The sequence below is a fragment of the Dermacentor silvarum genome, chromosome 4 (assembly GCF_013339745.2).
Source record: "Dermacentor silvarum isolate Dsil-2018 chromosome 4, BIME_Dsil_1.4, whole genome shotgun sequence".
Lineage (NCBI taxonomy): Eukaryota > Metazoa > Arthropoda > Arachnida > Ixodida > Ixodidae > Dermacentor > Dermacentor silvarum.
This window is the reverse complement of record NC_051157.2, coordinates 215,806,790-215,826,211: the sequence shown is the minus strand read 5'-3', so window position 1 is coordinate 215,826,211 and position 19,422 is coordinate 215,806,790. Positions and strand designations below refer to the sequence as shown.

General features: G+C 49.6%; 1 protein-coding gene across 1 annotated transcript in view; it reads right to left on the bottom strand.

The window, feature by feature from the left end:
• Positions 1-10,681, bottom strand: part of LOC119449232 (uncharacterized) — a 29,782-nt gene extending 19,101 nt beyond the window's left edge. Inside the window, exons 1-2 of the mRNA XM_037712410.1 lie at positions 10,575-10,681; positions 7,671-9,199 (exon numbers count right to left, since the gene is read on the bottom strand). Of these exons, the coding sequence (XP_037568338.1) occupies positions 7,671-9,199; positions 10,575-10,681 (1,636 nt within the window). The remainder of the gene's footprint in view (positions 1-7,670; positions 9,200-10,574) is intronic.
• Between the last annotated feature and the right edge of the window lie 8,741 nt (positions 10,682-19,422).

Below are 19,422 nucleotides of genomic sequence, written 5' to 3'. Positions count from 1 at the left end.
GAGCATGACATCAGTGGTGTAACGAGACCATCACCTCCCCGGACATTTTATTGCTATTTAGCGCATTTCTGCAGTCCCCATCGCTGTCGTCGCCGCTGTCGCAGTGATGTTCCTTATAACGTCGAAACACGATAACATCGTCAGCGCGTGCCGTTATTATGTTATTATATATGTATTTAAAGACAGCGTCTTTCATAACGAGTTACCCCTGTTTTACTTTCCTATGTGTGTTTCTAGCCCTTTTTATAGGCCGATACCACAGGACAGTGCAGTCTAAAAATGTAAGGCTATCTAGAATGTCGTGCAGCTTAAAAATGTGGGCCGATGTTGTAGGTAGCGAAATAAAAAACAATAACAATTCAGAGCCCTTCCACTACTGTGAAGATGGAAGCCAGCGAAGCTGTGACTATGGTGGGTCTGCTGTTGTGAATATTGCCCCCACGATGAGCATGAGCGTATCGTCGTTGGGCATCACCCAACCGAAATGCCTATCATGAACGTTCCGGTTGAGAAACTCGCGTTGAAACCTGGTCGTCGCACCGGGGAAGTTGGTGCTAGCGGTGCGGAGCCGTGCACCACCGTTGGCGGGTTCCTAGAGGGCAAGAAGACGCTGAACTTTGGTCTCAACATTGCGCTCCGGGAACTCGGGGTCGGCAGCTCTTCCCTGACATTTGGCGTCAGCATCACGTTCGCTCAGTTCGGCGTCCACGGCTCTTCGCTGACGTTTTGCCTGGGCTTCGGAAGCTCTCACGCTAGAATCGGTACGTCGACGATGAGCCCTTTCCCGAGCGCGTTCGCGGCGGCGTTGCTCAAACGCGTTAGTACACGTCGTCATTGGCTTATGAATCGCTCATCGCATATAAGCAATGGCTTATACCCCCATAAACGCGGCCTCCCCATTACGACGACAGAAGAGAAGTGAAATTCTACGCTAGAATGATTAGCGGCAACGCAGCCAGCTGTGAAAGAAGACGATGACGACGACGAACGCGGGAGCAGTGGCACGAGCGCAAACCGAGGGGAGCCAACGAGCCAGCTGCGGAAGAAGACGACGGTGCTCGAGCGAATGCTGATGATGATACTTTTTTTTCCTGCACGCGGACACGATCCTGGGGGAACTATACCTTAACAACTTCGCTGTAAGAAAAAAAGAAGAAAAAATAACGTTAAGCAGTTCGACCCTCTAACTACTCCCCTTACGCGAGGGATGACGCGATAGAGTGCAGTGTGCAGTGACTCTGTCGTTATCTCATGCCCCAACTCGATCAGGGAGACTGTCTTTGACCGACTTCAACGAGAGGTTGAATCACATTCCAAGCTTTTTATCAAGTAATTTCCGCTGCTTGCCCTCAAGCTAGGAGCAGCGCACTAAATTGCGCATTGCAATAGCCGCCGGCAACTCAGTATTATGGCATCCTTCGTACTTGCCATGGCACACGTGATCCTGCTGCAATACCATATTTTCGTCTTCCTATTGTAGCAGAGAATCGATGCACCAAAGTAGCTTGCAAGGCAAAATAAGTTCTCCGTTGTGGGATCTGAACAACATAATAAAAAGGACAGCTCAGTGATTGCTAATGTTAGTAGTCTAACCAGTAAGCGACATTCATGCAGTTATACGTCTAAGAACAAGCGTATCACACAGTCTGATATGAATGGTTCAGCTTTTTTTTTCTACTACTGAGTGATCTTCACGCTGCCTCACTTATGTTTCCTGGTATCACAAAAATTGCAGAACGATCAGCACATTGCGATAAGGAGGCACTGGAGGGCTGCATTTACGTCTAACTGTGACAACTTCATTCATTTAAGGTAATCATAAATTTTCTTTTTTTATAACGTGCTTGAAACCCAAAGCAGTAACAAAATTGATATAATTTGGCGTACGTAAGGTGCGACGATGTAAAAATGTCACAATTTCGCCCTAAGGGCGAAGCAATGAATGCGATAGCAACTCAGCAATGTGACACGAAGTAAGGTGAGCGGCTTTGGTAGCAATATGAATTGTAGTAAACATGAGCTGATTAAGTAACCAGGTGTGCTGCGGCGTAAGTAGACCGACATGAAGAGAGACTCGATGACCACGAGAAGGCGCGTGTGAAACGGTGGTGTTGATGAGAAGCGCTTCCCGTGGGCAGCGCGTGCGAAGGGACACACCTGTAGCGCTGCACTGCCGATCCGGGCAGCATTGCATGTGTAGCGTGCGTTGGAAAATGTGGCCCGACTATTACTAACTGAATGAACAAGCGTGGTGTGAGCGCGCACAAACAAACACGAATAGATCACACTGAATGACTGCAGACAACGACTGTCAAAACGCTGGCTGCAAGCATACGCCGCAGCGGGCGAAGGTGCGTGCGGTCTATCGCTTCAACGGAAACTGAGCGACGAATGCACGGCGCATAAAGGTCAGAGCCGTGTGGAGATAAGAGACAGTGCGGCCGGCGAGCGACGAGCGCGGTTGTTGGCAGAGTAGAAGTGCGCCCCCCCCCCCCCCCCCCCCGCTCCCTCCGGCGCTGCCGTCCCGCTTCCTTGCTGGCGCGTGGGAGATTGAGTGGGAAGTTCCCCTTGCGCCCGGTTGCAAGATAGGCCTTTGGAGCCGGAGCGCAGCGTCGCCCCGCCTCCCTCCCTCCCCCCCATACCCCCACGCACGACGGTCGCGTTTGCGTTCCGCCGTGCGTTCGCTCTCCGTGATAGCGCGCGTCCCCCGCACGCTACCGCTCGGGCATACGGCGCGCGGCGATGATGTTATCTATACGGAACCTCACGGCGACGGCGACGCCGACGGCAGAAATCCAGTTTAAATGTCCATATCATTGCTACCGCAATAAACGACGCGAGACGCCATCCACACTATATGCATGGTTCAACCACTGTCCGCCGCGCCACTACTACGCTCGATCTCGCAGCCAATACTTGACGGTTTTCGATCGAAATTAAGTTCTTTAGAACTGGCCTTGGAATATGTATTACGTATAAAGTTAAAGTATTTTGTACCTAGAAGTAATCGTCCAAAAACACACATGCTAGCAGTGTGCACTCTTATAACGGAATTCTTACCGAATTTCAGCTGATTCAAAGCTTATGATTAAGGCCATAAATAGACCAGATCCCCTTGTGTTTTACCTGCCATAACAAAACCTCAGCGCTACTGTGAAGGCTGGGACGAACCATATCATATTCGTATTAAACTTATTATAATTGCATTGGTCAAAATACTTACGCCTCAGACGCTGCAATAAAACACTTGAAATAAAACTTGGGAAACACCAGTGACTCTTTTAGATCAACAACAACATGCATCCAACAGACAATGACAACAAGGAAAGAATAGAGGGAAATTAATTTAAATTTAGATGTAGAAATTATTGAAAAAGTGAAAATAAAAGTGCATGAAAACACAACTGGCGGCAGGTTGGATCCGAACCTATGTCTTCGCATCACGCGTGTGATGCTCTTACCAATTGAGCTGCCGCGGCGCCGTTGTCCTGTCTACTTTCTTCAGTATTTATGTATGTATGTACTAAACCAAATAAATAAATAGAAAGAAAAGGAAATTGCCTATTTTTACTACTGTAAATGTATTTCAATGAAAAAAAACGTACATTATTTCATTTCAGAAACTGTCATATTTCTGTTTGTGATGAAAGGCAATTGTTCGTGGTTTTAACAGAAATTAATCGCTATACGGGAAAATAAGTGATTTTGAAAGAAGATTTGTTCGTCGCTTGACTATCCTTAGTTAACATTCGTGTGCAGTTTCACCAGCGACGCAAGTATAGGCAGATAGCTCTCTTATGCGCAAGCTAATTTGTCTTTGTTTCTGAATAAGATGCTATCAGGGCAAGTCATGCAGCACAGTGCATGGTTATACAGGGTGTTTCAGTGAACACTTTCAAAATTTATCAAAGGTTGCTTTTGGCAGATAGCCCAATTCTAATTAAGGAGCTGGTCTACTCGAAGAGGCGGACATTACTTGCGCAAAAAAATGACTCTTCTCACTGGAAATCTTCAAGAAACGACTTGGAGGGGATATAACCTTCATTAAAGGGCACCTCTGCAGTCTTCTCGATCTGGGGCCTGTCTAGCCGTCCTTGAACATTTCATGACGTCGGTACGTCTATAGCAAAGTCGGGAGTCTTAAAGGGCAACTTTGGCGTTTTTTACAGCGAAGCTGTTAAGGGCTCAGTCCCCGAGGATCGTGTCCACGTGTTGAAAAAACCATCATCAGCAGCAATGGCTCGAGCGTCGTCGTCTTTTTGAGCGCAGTGCCCCTCCTCCCTCCCGGGAATTTGACATAACCATCGTATATAGGTCTGGTCATAAGCATGAAGACGCTGACACGCTGTCCCGCGCACCCATTGATCCTGTCAGTCAGGAAACAGAGGACGATGACGGCTTCCTGGGCGCCATTAGTTTGTCAGACTTGAGCAGACGGCAGCGTAACAACGCTGAGATTCCACCGATCATCGATCATTCAGAGGGCCGCGGCATAGCCATACCACGCCGTCTATCCCGCTCGTTGACGTCCTTCTGTCTGCGAGACAACGTGTTGTATGAGAAGAATGCCCGTTCGTTGCTTACCTTCTGGTGGTTCCAAGAAACATGCGGGACGACGTCCTCTTCGCTTGCCGTGACGAAGCGACATCTGGTCATTTAGGCTTTTCACGAACACTCGATAAAGTAAGCGAAATATACTATTGGTCCGGGCTTTCGGCAAGCGTCAAACAGTGTACGTTAACGGCTGTCGTGAATGCCAGCGCCGCAAGACACCATCCGTCAAGCCGGCTGGCTTACTTCAGCCAATTGAAGCACCTCACACGCCTTTCGACTAAGTCGGCATGGACATTCTCGGACAGTTTCCTCTGTCTGCCGACGGCAACAAATGGGTGATCGTCGCGACTGATTATTTAAAACGCTATGCTAAGACGCAGGCGATCCCACGAACCACGGCCTCAGAGGTAACGCAATTCTTCATGCGCCACATCGTCTTGCGTCATAGTGCTTCCTCCACTGTAATAACAGACAGAGAGACAGCATTCACAGTGCAGCTTATGGACGAAGTTTTTGAATTAAGCAGCACCTGGCATCGCAAGACGACCGCGTATCTTACGCAGACCAACGGACGTACCGAGCCACTGAATAAGACGGGCACAGACATGCTCTCAATATACATCGACGTCCAACACAATACATGGGATCGAATCTTGCCTTACGGGACCTTCTCGTGTAACACCGCTGTTATGAAAAGTGGCCAGTTGCTGCAGTGTGTGAAAACATATGTTGCTGCAGTGTGTGAAAACATATGACTAGCTTATCCGTTAGCAATGACACGACGTTGCGGAAGTGACAGGCTTCGTTATCACTTTTTCAGAATTGCACAGTTTGGGGTGGCTCCAAAACAAATTATTCGTGTAAATTTTATCATCTGAGAGCAGCGCTTGGTCCTATTTTCCTCGCACAAGTCTGCGTTTTTCTTTTTTTTTTTGTTTCGTTTAACAGAGCATGGATGTGTGCCAACACACCAGCTTTGCATCCTTCTAAAGTCGTGTGGCTTGTTCTGGGCCTAAATACCCTCTGCCAAATTTTCTCCTCCACGTTTACTTTCATGCGTCGTTCTATATGCACACCTTATGTCATTGCGCGCACGTGTGAGTGTAACAGAATAAGTTTAAAAAATTCTTGTCTAATTGACATCACAAATATCCGAACTATGGAGCTTCTGTGGACGTTTCTTCAACGAGCAAGAACTAAGTCGAGCTAAAACTGGCGAGAGACTGCAGCAACAAACAAAACCTTTGTTTTTGTTTTTCTGCTTGATGATTACCCGACGAGCTGCAGGCAGAGTGGCGGTTAGATAAATCCCACCGCGGAAAAACGGATCGCTCTCCAGCGCTTGCTGAGCGCAGGGGCGTCGAAGAAGCAGACGAAGCGGGGCACGCGCCGCCCTGACGACTCTATGCGCATGCGCCACGTTTACAAATCTCGCCGCCAGCTAGCGCAGCGCAGGCTGCCGGCCACGCGTTCGCCTGTTCCCTCTAAGAGTGGACCGTACTGTACATTGCGCGTCCGCAACTTTCTTTCTTTTGCTTTTTTTTATCTCATTCCCCTCTTTGTTTCTGCTTTTCATCTATCTTCGTGAGCTTGCTTCAGCGTTCATTGACTGTGCCGGCGTGACGTTAATTTTTTGTTTTTACTTTCGCCTTGCCAGCCTTCTTTTTCTTCTTACGCCTATTTATTTTTAGCATCGAGGCGATGCTTTCGTTCGGAAGGGGGATATTGCCACCTGTAGGTAGTGGGTCGAGGGCAAGAGTGCATCGAGCCCAAGATGATGATGATGAAAACATTTTATTGACAGGAAAGGGAGAGCGGAGTTAGGGGAAGGGTGGTCGGATCCTTATTCCGGGATTCCGTTGACTAAGGCCGCCGCCCTGGCTCTTCTCACGAGGGCTTGCTGGTCCTCGAGGGTTGAGCTGGACAGGGCTGCCTCCCATCCTTCCCATGTTGGCTGTTGTGGTTTCTAAGGCACTATTAGCCTGACAGGCCCATACCATATGGTACAAATCTGCTTTCTGCCCGCAGAATTTACATTCGGCTGAAAAGGATTGTGACTCGACAGCATGTAGCTTTACTGGATTGCTAAATGACATGGTTTGTAATCTCCGTAGAAGACATTCTTCTGATTTATCTAATCCTTTGGCAGGGCCCGGGTATTTTCGTCGCGATAGGCGCAAGTGCTGTAATACATCTGCATAAGTTACTAATGGCAATGGGAGTTCCGGTTCTACGGGGAGGGAGGAGGAGGGACCCCGGGTGAGGAAAGCTCGGGCGGCGGCGTGTGCACGCTCATTTCCCTCTACTCCCTGATGACCTGGCACCCAAATCAGCTCTTTGCGCGAAGCGAAGACCCCAGATTGTTTCAGAATCCTACAAGCTAGCGGCGCAATTCTGCCCCGCATGTAATTTCTATATGCAGTTTGCGAATCCGTAATGATGTATTCGGAATTAGGATGCGAAGCTGCCATAGCAATCGCCACCTCTTCCTATTCTGCAATTTCCCCGTGCCGAACAGAAAGTCCACTGACCGTCTTCCCTTGATGCACAACGGCTATTGTCGAGACCCCTCCTACAGGACCCGCAGCATCCACGAAGAAGGCTCCCTCTATTTTAGAATAGATCCCGTCCATCTTCTTGGCTCTCGCCCTCCTCCTTGCTTGATGATATTCAGGGTGCATGTTTTTCGGCAGGCGCAGTGTCGCAAACTTTCCTCCTCCACTCTTTCGGGATGTCTTGTCTTGCTGCTGTGTGGTAAGGGCAGCTGATTTTCAAGTCCTCCAGCACCTTGCGCCCCGTTTTCGTTCCTGCCAATCTGGCATATTGACTTAATAGGTGGGCCTCAATTAGCTCATCTGTTGTGTTGTGCACCCCCAACTGCAGCAAGCGCTCCGTAGATGTTTTGACCGACAGTCCCAGCGCCTTCTTATATGCTGTTCTAAGGATGACATCGAAATGATTTAAATCGCACTTCCTCATCCGAAGGTACGGAGCCACGTACACGATTCGGCTGAGTATAAAGGCTTGGACCAACCGAAGAGTGTCATTTTCCATCATCCCTCTCGTCTTATTGGTGATACGAGTGATCATACGTATTACTTGTTCGCATGTCGTACGGAGCTTAGCAATCATTTCTGAGTTGGCACCCTTGTTGTTAAGCAGTAGTCCCAGGATACGCAATGTCTCCACTTCAGGGATTGCGGCGTCGTGAACCCTAATTTCTACCGGGGCTTCATCTTGTCGTCTGCGCATGATGAAAAGAGCCGATTTTTCCGGAGAGCAGTGCAGTCCGCACTCCTCGGCATATCTTTGGACCATCGAAGCAGCCTCTTGAAGCGCCTCTTCCATCTGCCCCAGACTGCCCTTGGTCACCCAAATAGTGATGTCGTCTGCATAGAGGGCGTGCCGAATTCCCTCTATGCGATCGAGTTGTTCCGGCAAATTCATAAGGGCGATGTTGAAGAGCAGAGGAGAGAGGACTGCTCCTTGTGGCGTACCCCTAGTGCCCATAGGGCCTCTTACATGAGTTCGTCTGTCTTGTAGAAAGTCTCTGACGTATTCAAAAGTCCTTCTTCCACATTGTGTCTTCCGCAGGTTGTCCAGTATTTTTGAGTGCTTCACATTATCGAAAGCACCCTTGAGATCCAGGGCTAAGATGGCTCTACTATTGCGTTTGCTGGGTGGGTCAATAACTTCCATCTTGAGCTGCAACAGTACGTCTTGCGTGGGTAGGCGCTCCCGAAAGCCAAACATGGTGTGGGGCATCAAATCGTTTTCCTCCAAATACGCTGAAAGCCTGGTATGCACTGCTTTCTCCATCAGCTTGCCGGCACATGAAGTGAGCGAAATCGGACGGAGGTTGTTAATGCTTACCTCTTTGCCTGGCTTAGGGATAAAGCTGACGTCTGCCGATTTCCACGCCAGGGGGAGTTTGCCAGTTCTCCAGCACTCATTGATGTAAACCGTCAGGTGGCTTAGCATCTTCTTGTTCATGTTGGCAAGCAAGCCTACCGTGATTTTGTCATGTCCTGGCGCCGTACCTCTTCTCATGCTTAGTAACGCCGCCTGTATTTCTTCTTCATCGAAGTCTCTGTCGAGTTCCGGATTATCCTTGCCTTGATAATGTAGCACAGGTTCGTCATCTTTGGTCGTACAGAGGTATTTGCTCGCGAGGGCTGTCACCACCTGCTCATCCGTACCTGCATAGCCGTGGAGTGCTCTCTTCAGGTTCCGCTTTTGCTCTCCCCTCGTCTTGCTGGGCTCGATCAGGCAACGCAGGAGGTTCCACGCGGACTTGGCGCCAAGCCCGCCTCTCAGTGAGTCGCACTTGGTTAGCCAGTTGTTCTTGGCCAAGGTCCACGCGTATTCCTCTGCTTGTTGTGTGATTTCAGCGATTTTGATTTTAAGCTTGCGATTTAGTTTTTGCTTCTTCCATTTTCTGGTGAGGCCTCTCCTGGCCTCCCAAAGGTGGAGCAGGTGATTGTCAACTGCCGGGACATCCTCTGAGGTCTGCAGCGTTTTCGTGACTTTTTCCCTGGCAGCTAGCAGCGATTCAGCCCACTTCTCATATTCTTCTATAGGCGAATTGAGTTGAGGATCCTTGGACTCTCGAAAGCGCGACCAATCCGCAAGCCGGGCTTGTCCCCTGTGTTTGCGATGCTTGTTTTGGTCTAGGCAGATACGAAGTATATAGTGGTCACTGCCTAAGGCTTCGTGCGTATTTTGCCATTCGCAATTTTTAACATTCTTTACTAGCGTTACATCGGGGCATGTGTCTCTTGACACGCTATTGCCTATTCTCGTAGGATGCTGCGGGTCCGTCAGAATAGTAAGATCCATATCCGATATTGCTGCTGCCAATTTTCTGCCTTTTAGGTTCTCGTTGTTGTAACCCCAGAGAAAGCTGTACGCATTAAAATCCCCCACTATAATGAGAGGCGCGGATTTTGCTGCCTGTGCCGCTTTCTGAAAGATTTCGTCAAAAACTGCTGTCCTGTGTTTGGGCCGGCTGTATATATTTAGTATGTACGCTCCTTTACTGGAACGAGTGTTAGGGAGAATACAAATAAACACATGTTCTATGTCAGCATTGAGCTCTAGGTCTATTGTTGAAGCCGTACTATCCTTATGTACAAGTATGCAGGTCGAATTGTTAGTCTGATGCGTAGTGTACGACCTGAGTTTAGCTTCCACATTAACGTCTTGTAACGCGATTACATCCGGCCTCTCGTCTAGAGAGTCCACATACTGTTGCAAGGATTCCCGCTTACGTTTAAAACTCCTACAGTTCCACTGTAATATTGTCAGTTTAGTTTGACGAGCCATGTTGCAGACTGGAAGAGGTTAGTCCGTGTTTTTATGTACTCAGGTCAAGCGTGTCATCACATGCAATCTGCCTGGTACCCATTTTGCCTGTCAATCTGGGTGTTTTCGTGCGCGAGCATTCAGCGAATTCCTGTAACTTACGGTCAATCCTAATTTCATAAGCTTGGAGTTTTGACAGATGTGGCTCCAGCATCGTATGTATTGTCCGCTCTGCCATTCCTTGTAAGTTCTGCTCAATTTTTTTTGCTAAGCGTCTCTTCAATTCTTTCTACGCTAGCCTGTAGGCTTGGTAGCATGCGCGATTCCATTTTTGCGATTTCCTCCGGCATTCGCTTTTCCATATTTTCCATCCATTCACTGAATTTCTGTGTAATTGCGTCCGCGTCTCCGTGCGCCGTACACTCCGCTATCGAAGGTACAGCTGCCAACGCTACGCCGTCGCCCGACGCTCCTCGCCCGATTTCTGACGTACGTGAGGGTAACTTAGTCGCACTACCTGACGGCGGCGGAGGAGGGTTGTCCTCCTCCATCGCTTGCGCGGAAGGTACCTGCGATGCTATACAGTTCTCTGGAGCGTTCGCTGCAGTCTTCTCTCTAAGTTTTTGTATTTCTAGCCTGAGCCTTTCGTTCTCAGCCCTAAGTTTCTCTTCAGCCAACGTGAGGGGAGGGGAGGCAACCACATCTGCCCAGCTCACCTTGTTGCTGCTCGTTTTGTTTCCGCGTCTGGGGTCTGGCTCGGGCCCATCATGCTTGTCTGCTGGACGACCGCCTCCCCCAGGGCCCCCGCTGAAGGCTCTCCCATGCGGTCGAGGCGAAGGGGTCTCCCCCGGCGTTCGAGCTTGCAAGTCAGGGGCTTGGCTCGTTACAGAGTTCTTGGATTGATGTTGCTGACTGGCTTTTCCATTGACGGGTTTCCGCCCGGCTCCAGTTCCAGCACCTCCTCTCCTATATTTTTGGTTGCACTGGATGGACCCCGTGAGATGAGGACCCCCGCAAATGAGGCAACTGGGTTGACACTCGTGGTCCTCGTGTAGATTTGTCTCACCACAAGCCCGGCATCGGCCGGTCTGCGGATTAGGGCAAACGTCGGGCCGATGTCCAATCGTGCCGCAGCGTGGACAGGCTGGTGTCGTCTTGCGGTAGAGGCGAACCGGCACAGCTTCTCCCCAGTAATAAACGTTGAAAGGCACCTTCCGGCCCTCGAACGTGATCGCTGCTACGTTTGTCTTTCCTAATTTTCGGACTCCTACTACTGGAGCCTCCGGTGAGTAAATGGCCTGAGTAATATCCGCTTCAGTGGCCTTAGGGTCCACTTGAATGACACCACGGCTTGTGTTGTCCGATGTCTTGAGGTAGGCTTGAACAGCTCAGGCCTGTCCTCCCAGTTCGAGCTGTCCGATCGCGAGGACCTGACGAATAAGTTGGGCATTCTTGATGCCAATAATAATTATATTCTGGTCCCAGGCCGGCCAAATAGCGAGCGCCTGCGACGCCCGCGGAATGCTGGCGGCAGCGTACATGGCTTCCCCAATCTGGTTGCTGCCCCTAAATTGTGCGAGGTTGAGAGTTCCCTTTGGCTTGATGATAATCACAGCTTCTTCCGCTCCAAATCTGGGCATAACTTGTGGCTTTCAGCGTTTACTTTGAGCTTGCTTACCCAGCGCCGAAGCGGTGGCGTCGCCGTCACTGCCACCACCGTGGCTAGGGCTTCTTCGTTGTTCGCAACTGGCGCGTCTCGATGTTGCTCGTTCCCACTGTTCTAATTTCTTCTGGATGGTATACTCCGTAGTTTTATCAAAAACTGGCGTCTCCGCGGTCGAAAGCTCCATTTCTCGCATGCTGTCTGGGTCGTCGCCCGGTACGAGAGCCATGGCGGCCGCGTCTGGTGCCGCGTCCGCGGCCTCCGCGTCTACAGCGTTCGCGTGGTCGAAGAATAAAGTCCAGTAGAACTGCCAAAAATTGGCCCACCTGGATAAGAATGCTGTTCACGGGTTCCTGGTATCTTCACGGATGTAGTCCAACTGGTTTCGGGCGGTGCAGACCAAATGTTTGGCGATAGGACATCCATTCGGCGGAGCCGACGTGAAACGCGTCCGCTCTCCTTGACGGCTCGCAGTGCCCCCCTCGAGCCCAAGAGATCAACGAAGACTGCGCGCCTTTTTCCTGCTCGAGAGCCAGCCCCGACTGACGGGCTTTCCATGAGCCAGCTGCTCTACGGGGAGCGAACACACGGCAGAGAGGAAACGCGACTTCTTCCGTCGCGCGAAAGGCCGTGGGCGGACGGGAGGGAGTGAGGAGAGGCGACGTTTAGCTGCGGCACCAAATGCCTATTTATATGAAAACATTGCGGGGCGAGAAATTGGTAAAGACTTCCGACGCTGCTCGACGAGTGTCCAGTTCTGATCTCGTCGAAAACCTCCGAGCCGCCCCCAGAGGCACCGGCAACAGTCACCAACGCCAGGCGCGTTCGGTGCGAATGCGGGGAAAACGCCGACGGCGTCGACAACAGTTATGCGCGTTGCTGGTGCATGTCCAAGTTTCTACAGCTGAAAGAACTACTATCTTTACTCCGTATAGCTCTCTACTAATTTGCTATCGCAATTGATGCTGCGCCTTTCGGGTGAAACTGCGAATTTTTTCTTTTTTTTTGGTGCAGAACCCCATCACGAACACAGAAATGAATGGATGGTGCTGATTTCATTGCAGTACTGAGCAGCGACGCTAAAGTTCTGTCTTTTAGGGGCGAAGCTCCTTAGGGTGTGGGTCGTTCCTTCCTCTGTAGTAGTAGCAGTAGTAGTAGTAGTAGTAGTAGTACGTAGCCACCTGTAGTTTTAAGAAGTGTTCACTAGATGGCGTTCCGGTTCCGCTTCCACTTCCGGTTCCACTTCCGGTTCCGCTTCCGGTTCCACTTCCGGTTCCGGTTCCACTTTGCGCGCGTTCGGCGCGAACGCGGGCGAAACGCCGACGGCGTCGACAACAGTTCTGCGCGTTGCTGGTGCTGCTGCATGTCCAAGTTTATACAGCTGATAAAACTACCTTGAGTCGACCCCATGGCTGCTTCGCATACTACTCAGGGTTCCCCTACGGGAAGATGGTGTAATTTTCTCTCTCGTTCCCGACGCGCGCTCTCTTTATCTCTCGTCCGTAGCTGTGGTTTGCCCGAATGATCCCCCGGTGCTTCGCCCACTCATCATCATTCACTTCGTGGATATGCTGTGATTTTTGTTGCTCGACCTGGAAGGTATTAATATCGGGGAATCTTGGCTCCAATGATGCTATATAGAGGTCGAAGTTTTCCGCGTCGCATTCCATCCTTGGAAGCGGCCTGCGCGAGAGACAATCCGCGTCGGCGTGCCGTCGGGCGCTTTTCGAGGAAACGGTAAAGTCAGGGGCGCTATAACGTAAAATGATTCCAAACTGTTTTGATTCCAATTTCTGCATCAGCCTCCACGATTGGTGTAAACATTTTCGGACCACTCCCAACTTCGCCTGTCTGTCACGCGACGTCAGGAAAACCGCGATAGCTGCCCATCTGATATAAGGTGTACACACTGATTATGCATGACTAAACCGCACAAAAGAAAAATAATCATTCCTGATTCGACGCCTTTCCACCATTAGCCCTCTGCTATTGGTCCAATGTTTTCTGGCTACGCCCACTTCGCCTGTCTGCTTGAACGCCTGTTCGCCTGTTCAGACAGTCGAACGCCTTCGCCTGTTCAGACAGGCGAACTGGGCTACGCCCACTTCGCCTGTCTGAACAAGGAAACAAACAAACTATACAAGACCGAAAGCAGGAACCTAGGGATCATTAACAAGCCAAAAATTTGGGATTACACGAAGAAGAGATGCTCCTTAGATGGAACCAATACCGAGAAAAGAAAAGGGTGGGGAGTGAGCATGTGCAAGAGAAAATTAAATGCACAAGTGAACGTTGGGTGCATAACATTCCGAAAGAGACAAAGGCGCATCAGGAGGATTTTGGAACCATGTAAGAGCACTCCGAGTGCAAATAAAATTTCGCAAACTGCTATAAGGGATGATGATGGTAATAACTTCGAAGGAGACGTTGCGCTGCGGTTCACCACAGACGTTATTACGGATAATGTCGGCCCGAGAGAAAGCATAGTTCAAAACAAAACAGATCCAGCAACAACAGAGAAGCCTGAGAGATCAAAATTTATTATAGAAAGCTTTTACTGGATAAAACCAGAAGAAAATGTCCCCAATAACAAGGCTGCAAAACCCGATAAAATCGCAAAACAGCTAATCAAAAACCTCTGTCCAAAGAGCAAGGCACTGGTGACTAATTTCACAAAGCAAGTGATTAAAAAGCAAGAAATTCCGCTTTGATGGCGCGAGATAAACCTCATCTACAAAGGTTAAGGTCACAAGAATAAGGCGAGTTCGCAAAGGCCACTTACAGTATCGTCGGTCATTTATAGAATGGCAATGCAAGCCATAAGATTAGGGGCCCTATAACCTGATTCCATAATGTTTTGATTACAATTTCTGTAATCAGCCTCTACGATTAGTCAAAACATTTTCGGGCCACTCCCAACTTCGCCTGTCTGTCACGCGACGTCACGAAAACCGCGATAGATCCCCATCTGATATAACGTGTATACACTGATTATGAATGATTAAACCGCATAAAAGAAAAATCGTTCCTGGTTGGACAACTTTTCCCCATTAGCCCTCTGCTATTAGTCCAATGTTTTCTGGTTACGCCCACTTCGCCTGTCTGTCACGCGATCACAGAAAACCGCGAGAACTCACCACGTCTAAGTGATGTGTACGCGAAAAAAATGCAATAATATGCCGAACAAAACTGAAAATTTTTCTGAATAGCCACAGACTTCCCCGTTTCGAAACGAATAGAAGATGGCTGCCAGCCGATTACTCAGGCCCTCGCTACTCGCACCTGCCGGTGAGCATGTATTTATGTCCACATGAAAACCTTTTTGCGTGGCAGTAAAACGTTATCGAGCACTTTCGGCATGCATACGACATCGCTCTGCCAACTCTTCCTTGCTGAGGATCCGTTTTAGCGGCATTCTTATCCTTCCGTTGCACGCCGCCGTGATTTTCTACCAGCCACCGCAAGTTAAGTAAGGCGAAACGGACCAATCGGAGAAGCCGGCACCACCCTCTTCATTCGGTTATGTATTTTAACTGTCATGGCTCAGCCCATCAAAACCCTCTCCGCTAGAGCGTGCTCCTCGCCTCATGTCAGCCAATTAGATAAGAAAAACCGCTGAGTGTGAACAATGTTATTGGTGTTGAAAGCGAATAAAGGTTACCTCCTATAAACGAGGAGGGTGTTTGATTGGGTTGTTCAGACAACGCTGCGGGTCAGCGCCCGATGCTTGCGTTGGTGGTTACGTAAATTTGATATCAGGAATTTGGAATCAAAACAGTTTGGAATCATGTTACGTTATAGCGCCCCATATTGCTGAAAGCGAAGCGTCCAACGCGCAAGCCGTCCTGATGGATCACGGAGATTAACCAGCCAGCAGAGAGAATGATGGTCTGTCACCACGGTGAAGGGGCACCCGTACAGGTATGACCGGAAGCGCTGTACGGCGAAACTCACTACAAGACATTCTTGCTCTGTGATGGTGTATTTACGCTCGGACTTACTTAAAGAGCGACTCGCATAGGCGACTACGTGTTCCTTGGTGTCGACGCGTTGAACGAGGACAGCACCGATGCCAATACCGCTAGCGTTCGTATGAACTTATATGGGAGCCGCATGGTCGAAGTGTGGGAGAATGGGATGGGACGTCAGAAGAAACTTCACCTCACGAAAACTGGCCTCACATTTAGGGGTCTACCCACTGCGGTGGCTCAGTCAGCTAAGGCATTGCGCTGCTGAGCACGAGATCGCAGGATCGAATGCCGGCCGCGGCGGCCGCATATCGATGGAGGCGAAATGCAAAAATGCCCATGTGTTTGCGTTGTAGTGTACGTTAAAGCACCCCAGGTGGTCAGAATTAATCCGGAACCCTCCACTATGGTGTGCCTCATAATCAGAACTGGGTTTTTGGCACGTAAAACTCCAGAAAGAAGAACATTTAGGGGACTATTCAAAGGGAACGCCCTTCTGGAGGAGTTTTGAAGCTAAACATTTCGACAGAATTACCTGTCTGGTTGGGAAAATTGATTAAGACTTAGAGATTGACTCCAACCAAATAAGGAAATTTACTAGCCCGACGTTTCGGAACCAATTCGGCTCCTTCTTCAGGGGGTATTCTTCGGAGGTGGCGGTGTGCCGCTTTTAAAAGGTCCGTGGTAACAAAGGAGAGGAAGGGGGAGAGAGCGTAAGGTGCGGAGACACTTGGCCGGGCACCTGTTCTAGACAGACACAATAGGTGGTGGGGTGGGTTGGGGGGGGGGGGGGGGGCTTTGGCGTCGCTGGTCGGCTGGATTGACCGATGCTGGGCGCTCTTTAGTCGCGGGAATGCGTTGACGAGGGACAAGGGGGGGGGGACGAGTTGTTTTGGTGTTGCTGACCTAGAGCGGGGGGTCGAATTGGTTCCGAAACGTCGGGCTAGTACATTTCCTTATTTGGTTGGAGTCAATCTCTAAGTCTTAATCAATTTTCCCAACCAGACAGGTAATTCTGTCGAAATGTTTAGCTTCAAGTCTATACGTGCAGACTTCGGACAAGAGGCAGTGCAACTTGCAAAGAACTATATCAAAGCCCTGAAAGGCATCTCCACCTTCAAGACCCACTTAGACTTTACCCGGAAATGCAAAGACCAAAACATCGTTCCACGAAGTCTCCAGCTGCGCCAACCTATCAACACAGCGGAAGGCCGGGACATCATCAACAAGGCTCAGCAAAGACTGGTGACAGCGCGGATACACGAATGCCACACAGTGATTAGGAAGAAAGAAGTCGACGCGTTCTTCGCCAGAAGACAGCTCGAACACAAGGTACCCCATCTTTTTTCATCAATTGATTCGTTTGCGAATACCATTGCGTCCTCAGAGGAAAAGAAACACCGCAAAACGCACAAGAAAAAACTCTCTTCTTTAATCAAGCAAACCGAAAAACCAGGAATGTTGGACAAGCACACATTACCGAATTTATCATCGAGAAAACTCACAGCAGAAGAGACTTCAGTCCTGGCAAAAGGTCATAAATTCAACGTCACCACAGATAACCTCCCCCTGCCCAAGATTGTCACCGCCCTCGAGAGTGGCATCCAACAGCTGGACCCTAAAGTACGGGAACCGCTCAGAATAAAAGCAATAGGCATAATAAGATGCAATAACAACCGCCGAAGAGAAAGAAACTTGTCGTCTGACGAATTAAGAGCGCTGCGATTACTGAGGGAAGATGGGGACATTGTAATTCTACCAGCGGACAAGGGCAACTCAACCGTCGTGTTAAACATGCAGGACTACGAGGAAAAGGCGTCCACCCTCCTTAACAGCCAAGACGACGAAAAATTAAAAAAGGACCCCACCACAAGGACCCAATCAGTACTGAATAAGACGCTGGTCGAAATTTTCCGAAACCACCCAAGCTCTCGAAATCTTTATGTAAAATTAATGTGCAGGAACGGGTCCGCACCAGCCTTTTACGGCTTGCCTAAACTCCATAAACCCGGAATCCCCTTACGGCCAAACGTAGACTTTTCATGCTCCCCACTTCGATCACTATCCACATACTTGCACCAGATTATATCACCACTCACCGGAAGGACAGCATCCCACGTGCACAACCCCCCGAAAACTTCATCAAGCTCATATCAAATGTACGCCTCGAAGATGATGAATGCCTGGTCTCTTTTGATGTGATCTCTTTGTTCACCAGAGTACCCATTCAGTTAGCTATATCCGCAACAAGGGATGCCCTGGAACGCGACGGCACACTCGACGAGAGAACCCCCTTGAGTGTAGACGAGATCTGCCGCCTTCTCGAGCTATGCCTATCAAATACCTACTTCACCTTCCGAGGCAGCTACTACAAGCAGGTGAAAGGAACTTCCATGGGGGCCTCAATTTCCGTCACCATGGCTAACCTAACTATGGAAAATATCGAAGACAGAGCTCTGAGTACTTTTTCCCCGAAGCCAAAAGTTTTCCTCGGGTACATGGATGATTGCTTCTGTATCGTGAAGGAGTGGCTAGTCGAAAACCTCCAGAGCCATTCAAATTCCATAGACCCGGATATACTGTTCACGTCGGAGCGCGAACAAAATGGATCGCTACCATTCCTAGATGTACAAGTTACACGAACAAACGGCAATCTAAAATTCTCAGTCTACCGAAAACCAACCCACACAGGCCGCTACCTACTCTTCTAATCCAACCATCCGGCAAACCACAAGGCATCGGTCGTAATTTCTTTATTGAAAAGAGTCGAAACTCATTGCACATTGGAATCAGATCGAAAGAAAGAAAGGAGAACGGTTCTCAACGAACTCAAAAGGAACGGCTATACAACGGAATTCATTCGAAAAAGAACCCGACAACAAAAAAAGAAAAAACAAACTACGAGACCTACAACCGTTGACTCCCCCTCGACCACCGAAACGAGTGTCCATCCCATACGTCAAAGGTACCAGCGAAGCTCTCAGCCCAATACTGAAAAAAGAAGGCCTCAAAGTCGCGCATAAACCGATGAACACTTTGAATATCCTCATTCCTAAACCAAAAGACCGTCCACCAAAAGAAAAAATGTCACAGTTTTGCCCTAAGGGCGAAGCAATGAATGCGATAGCAACACAGCAATGTCATACGAAGTAAGGTGAGCGGCTTTGGTAGCAATATGAATTGTAGTAAACATGAGCTGATTAAGTAAGCAGGTGTGCTGCGGCGTAAGTAGACCGACATGAAGAGAGGCTCGATGACCACGAGAAGGCGCGTGTGAAACGGTGGTGTTGATGAGAAGCGCTTCCCGTGGGCAGCGCGTGCGAAGGGACACACCTGTAGCGCTGCACTGCCGATCCGGGCAGCATTGCATGTGTAGCGTGCGTTGGAAAATGTGACCCGACTATTACTAACTGAATGAACAAGCGTGATGTGAGCGCGAACAAACAAACACGAATAGATCACACTGAATGACTGCAGACGACTGTCAAAACGCTGGCAGCAAGCATACGCCGCTGCGGGCGAAGGTATGTGCGGTCTATCGCTTCAACGGAAACTGAGCGGCGAATGCACGGCGCATAAAGGTCAGAGCCGTGGGGGGAGAAGAGGCGGTGCGGGCGGAGCGACGAGCGCGGTTGTTGCCCCCCCCCCCCCCCCCCTGCTCCCTCCGGCGCTGGCTTCCCGCTTCCTTGCTTGCGCGTGGGAGATTGAGTGCGTTCGCTCTCCGTGACAGCGCGCGTCCCCGCACGCTTCCGCTCGGGCATACGGCGCGCGGCGAAGATTTTATCTATAGGGAAGCTCACGGCGACGGCGACGCCGACGACAGAAATCCGGTTGAAGTGTCCATATAATTGCTATCGCAATAAAATCTAAAGAAAGAATCAGACAACATGAAAACGACGTCAGAACATTCAACCGAATACGCAGCGCCGTCGC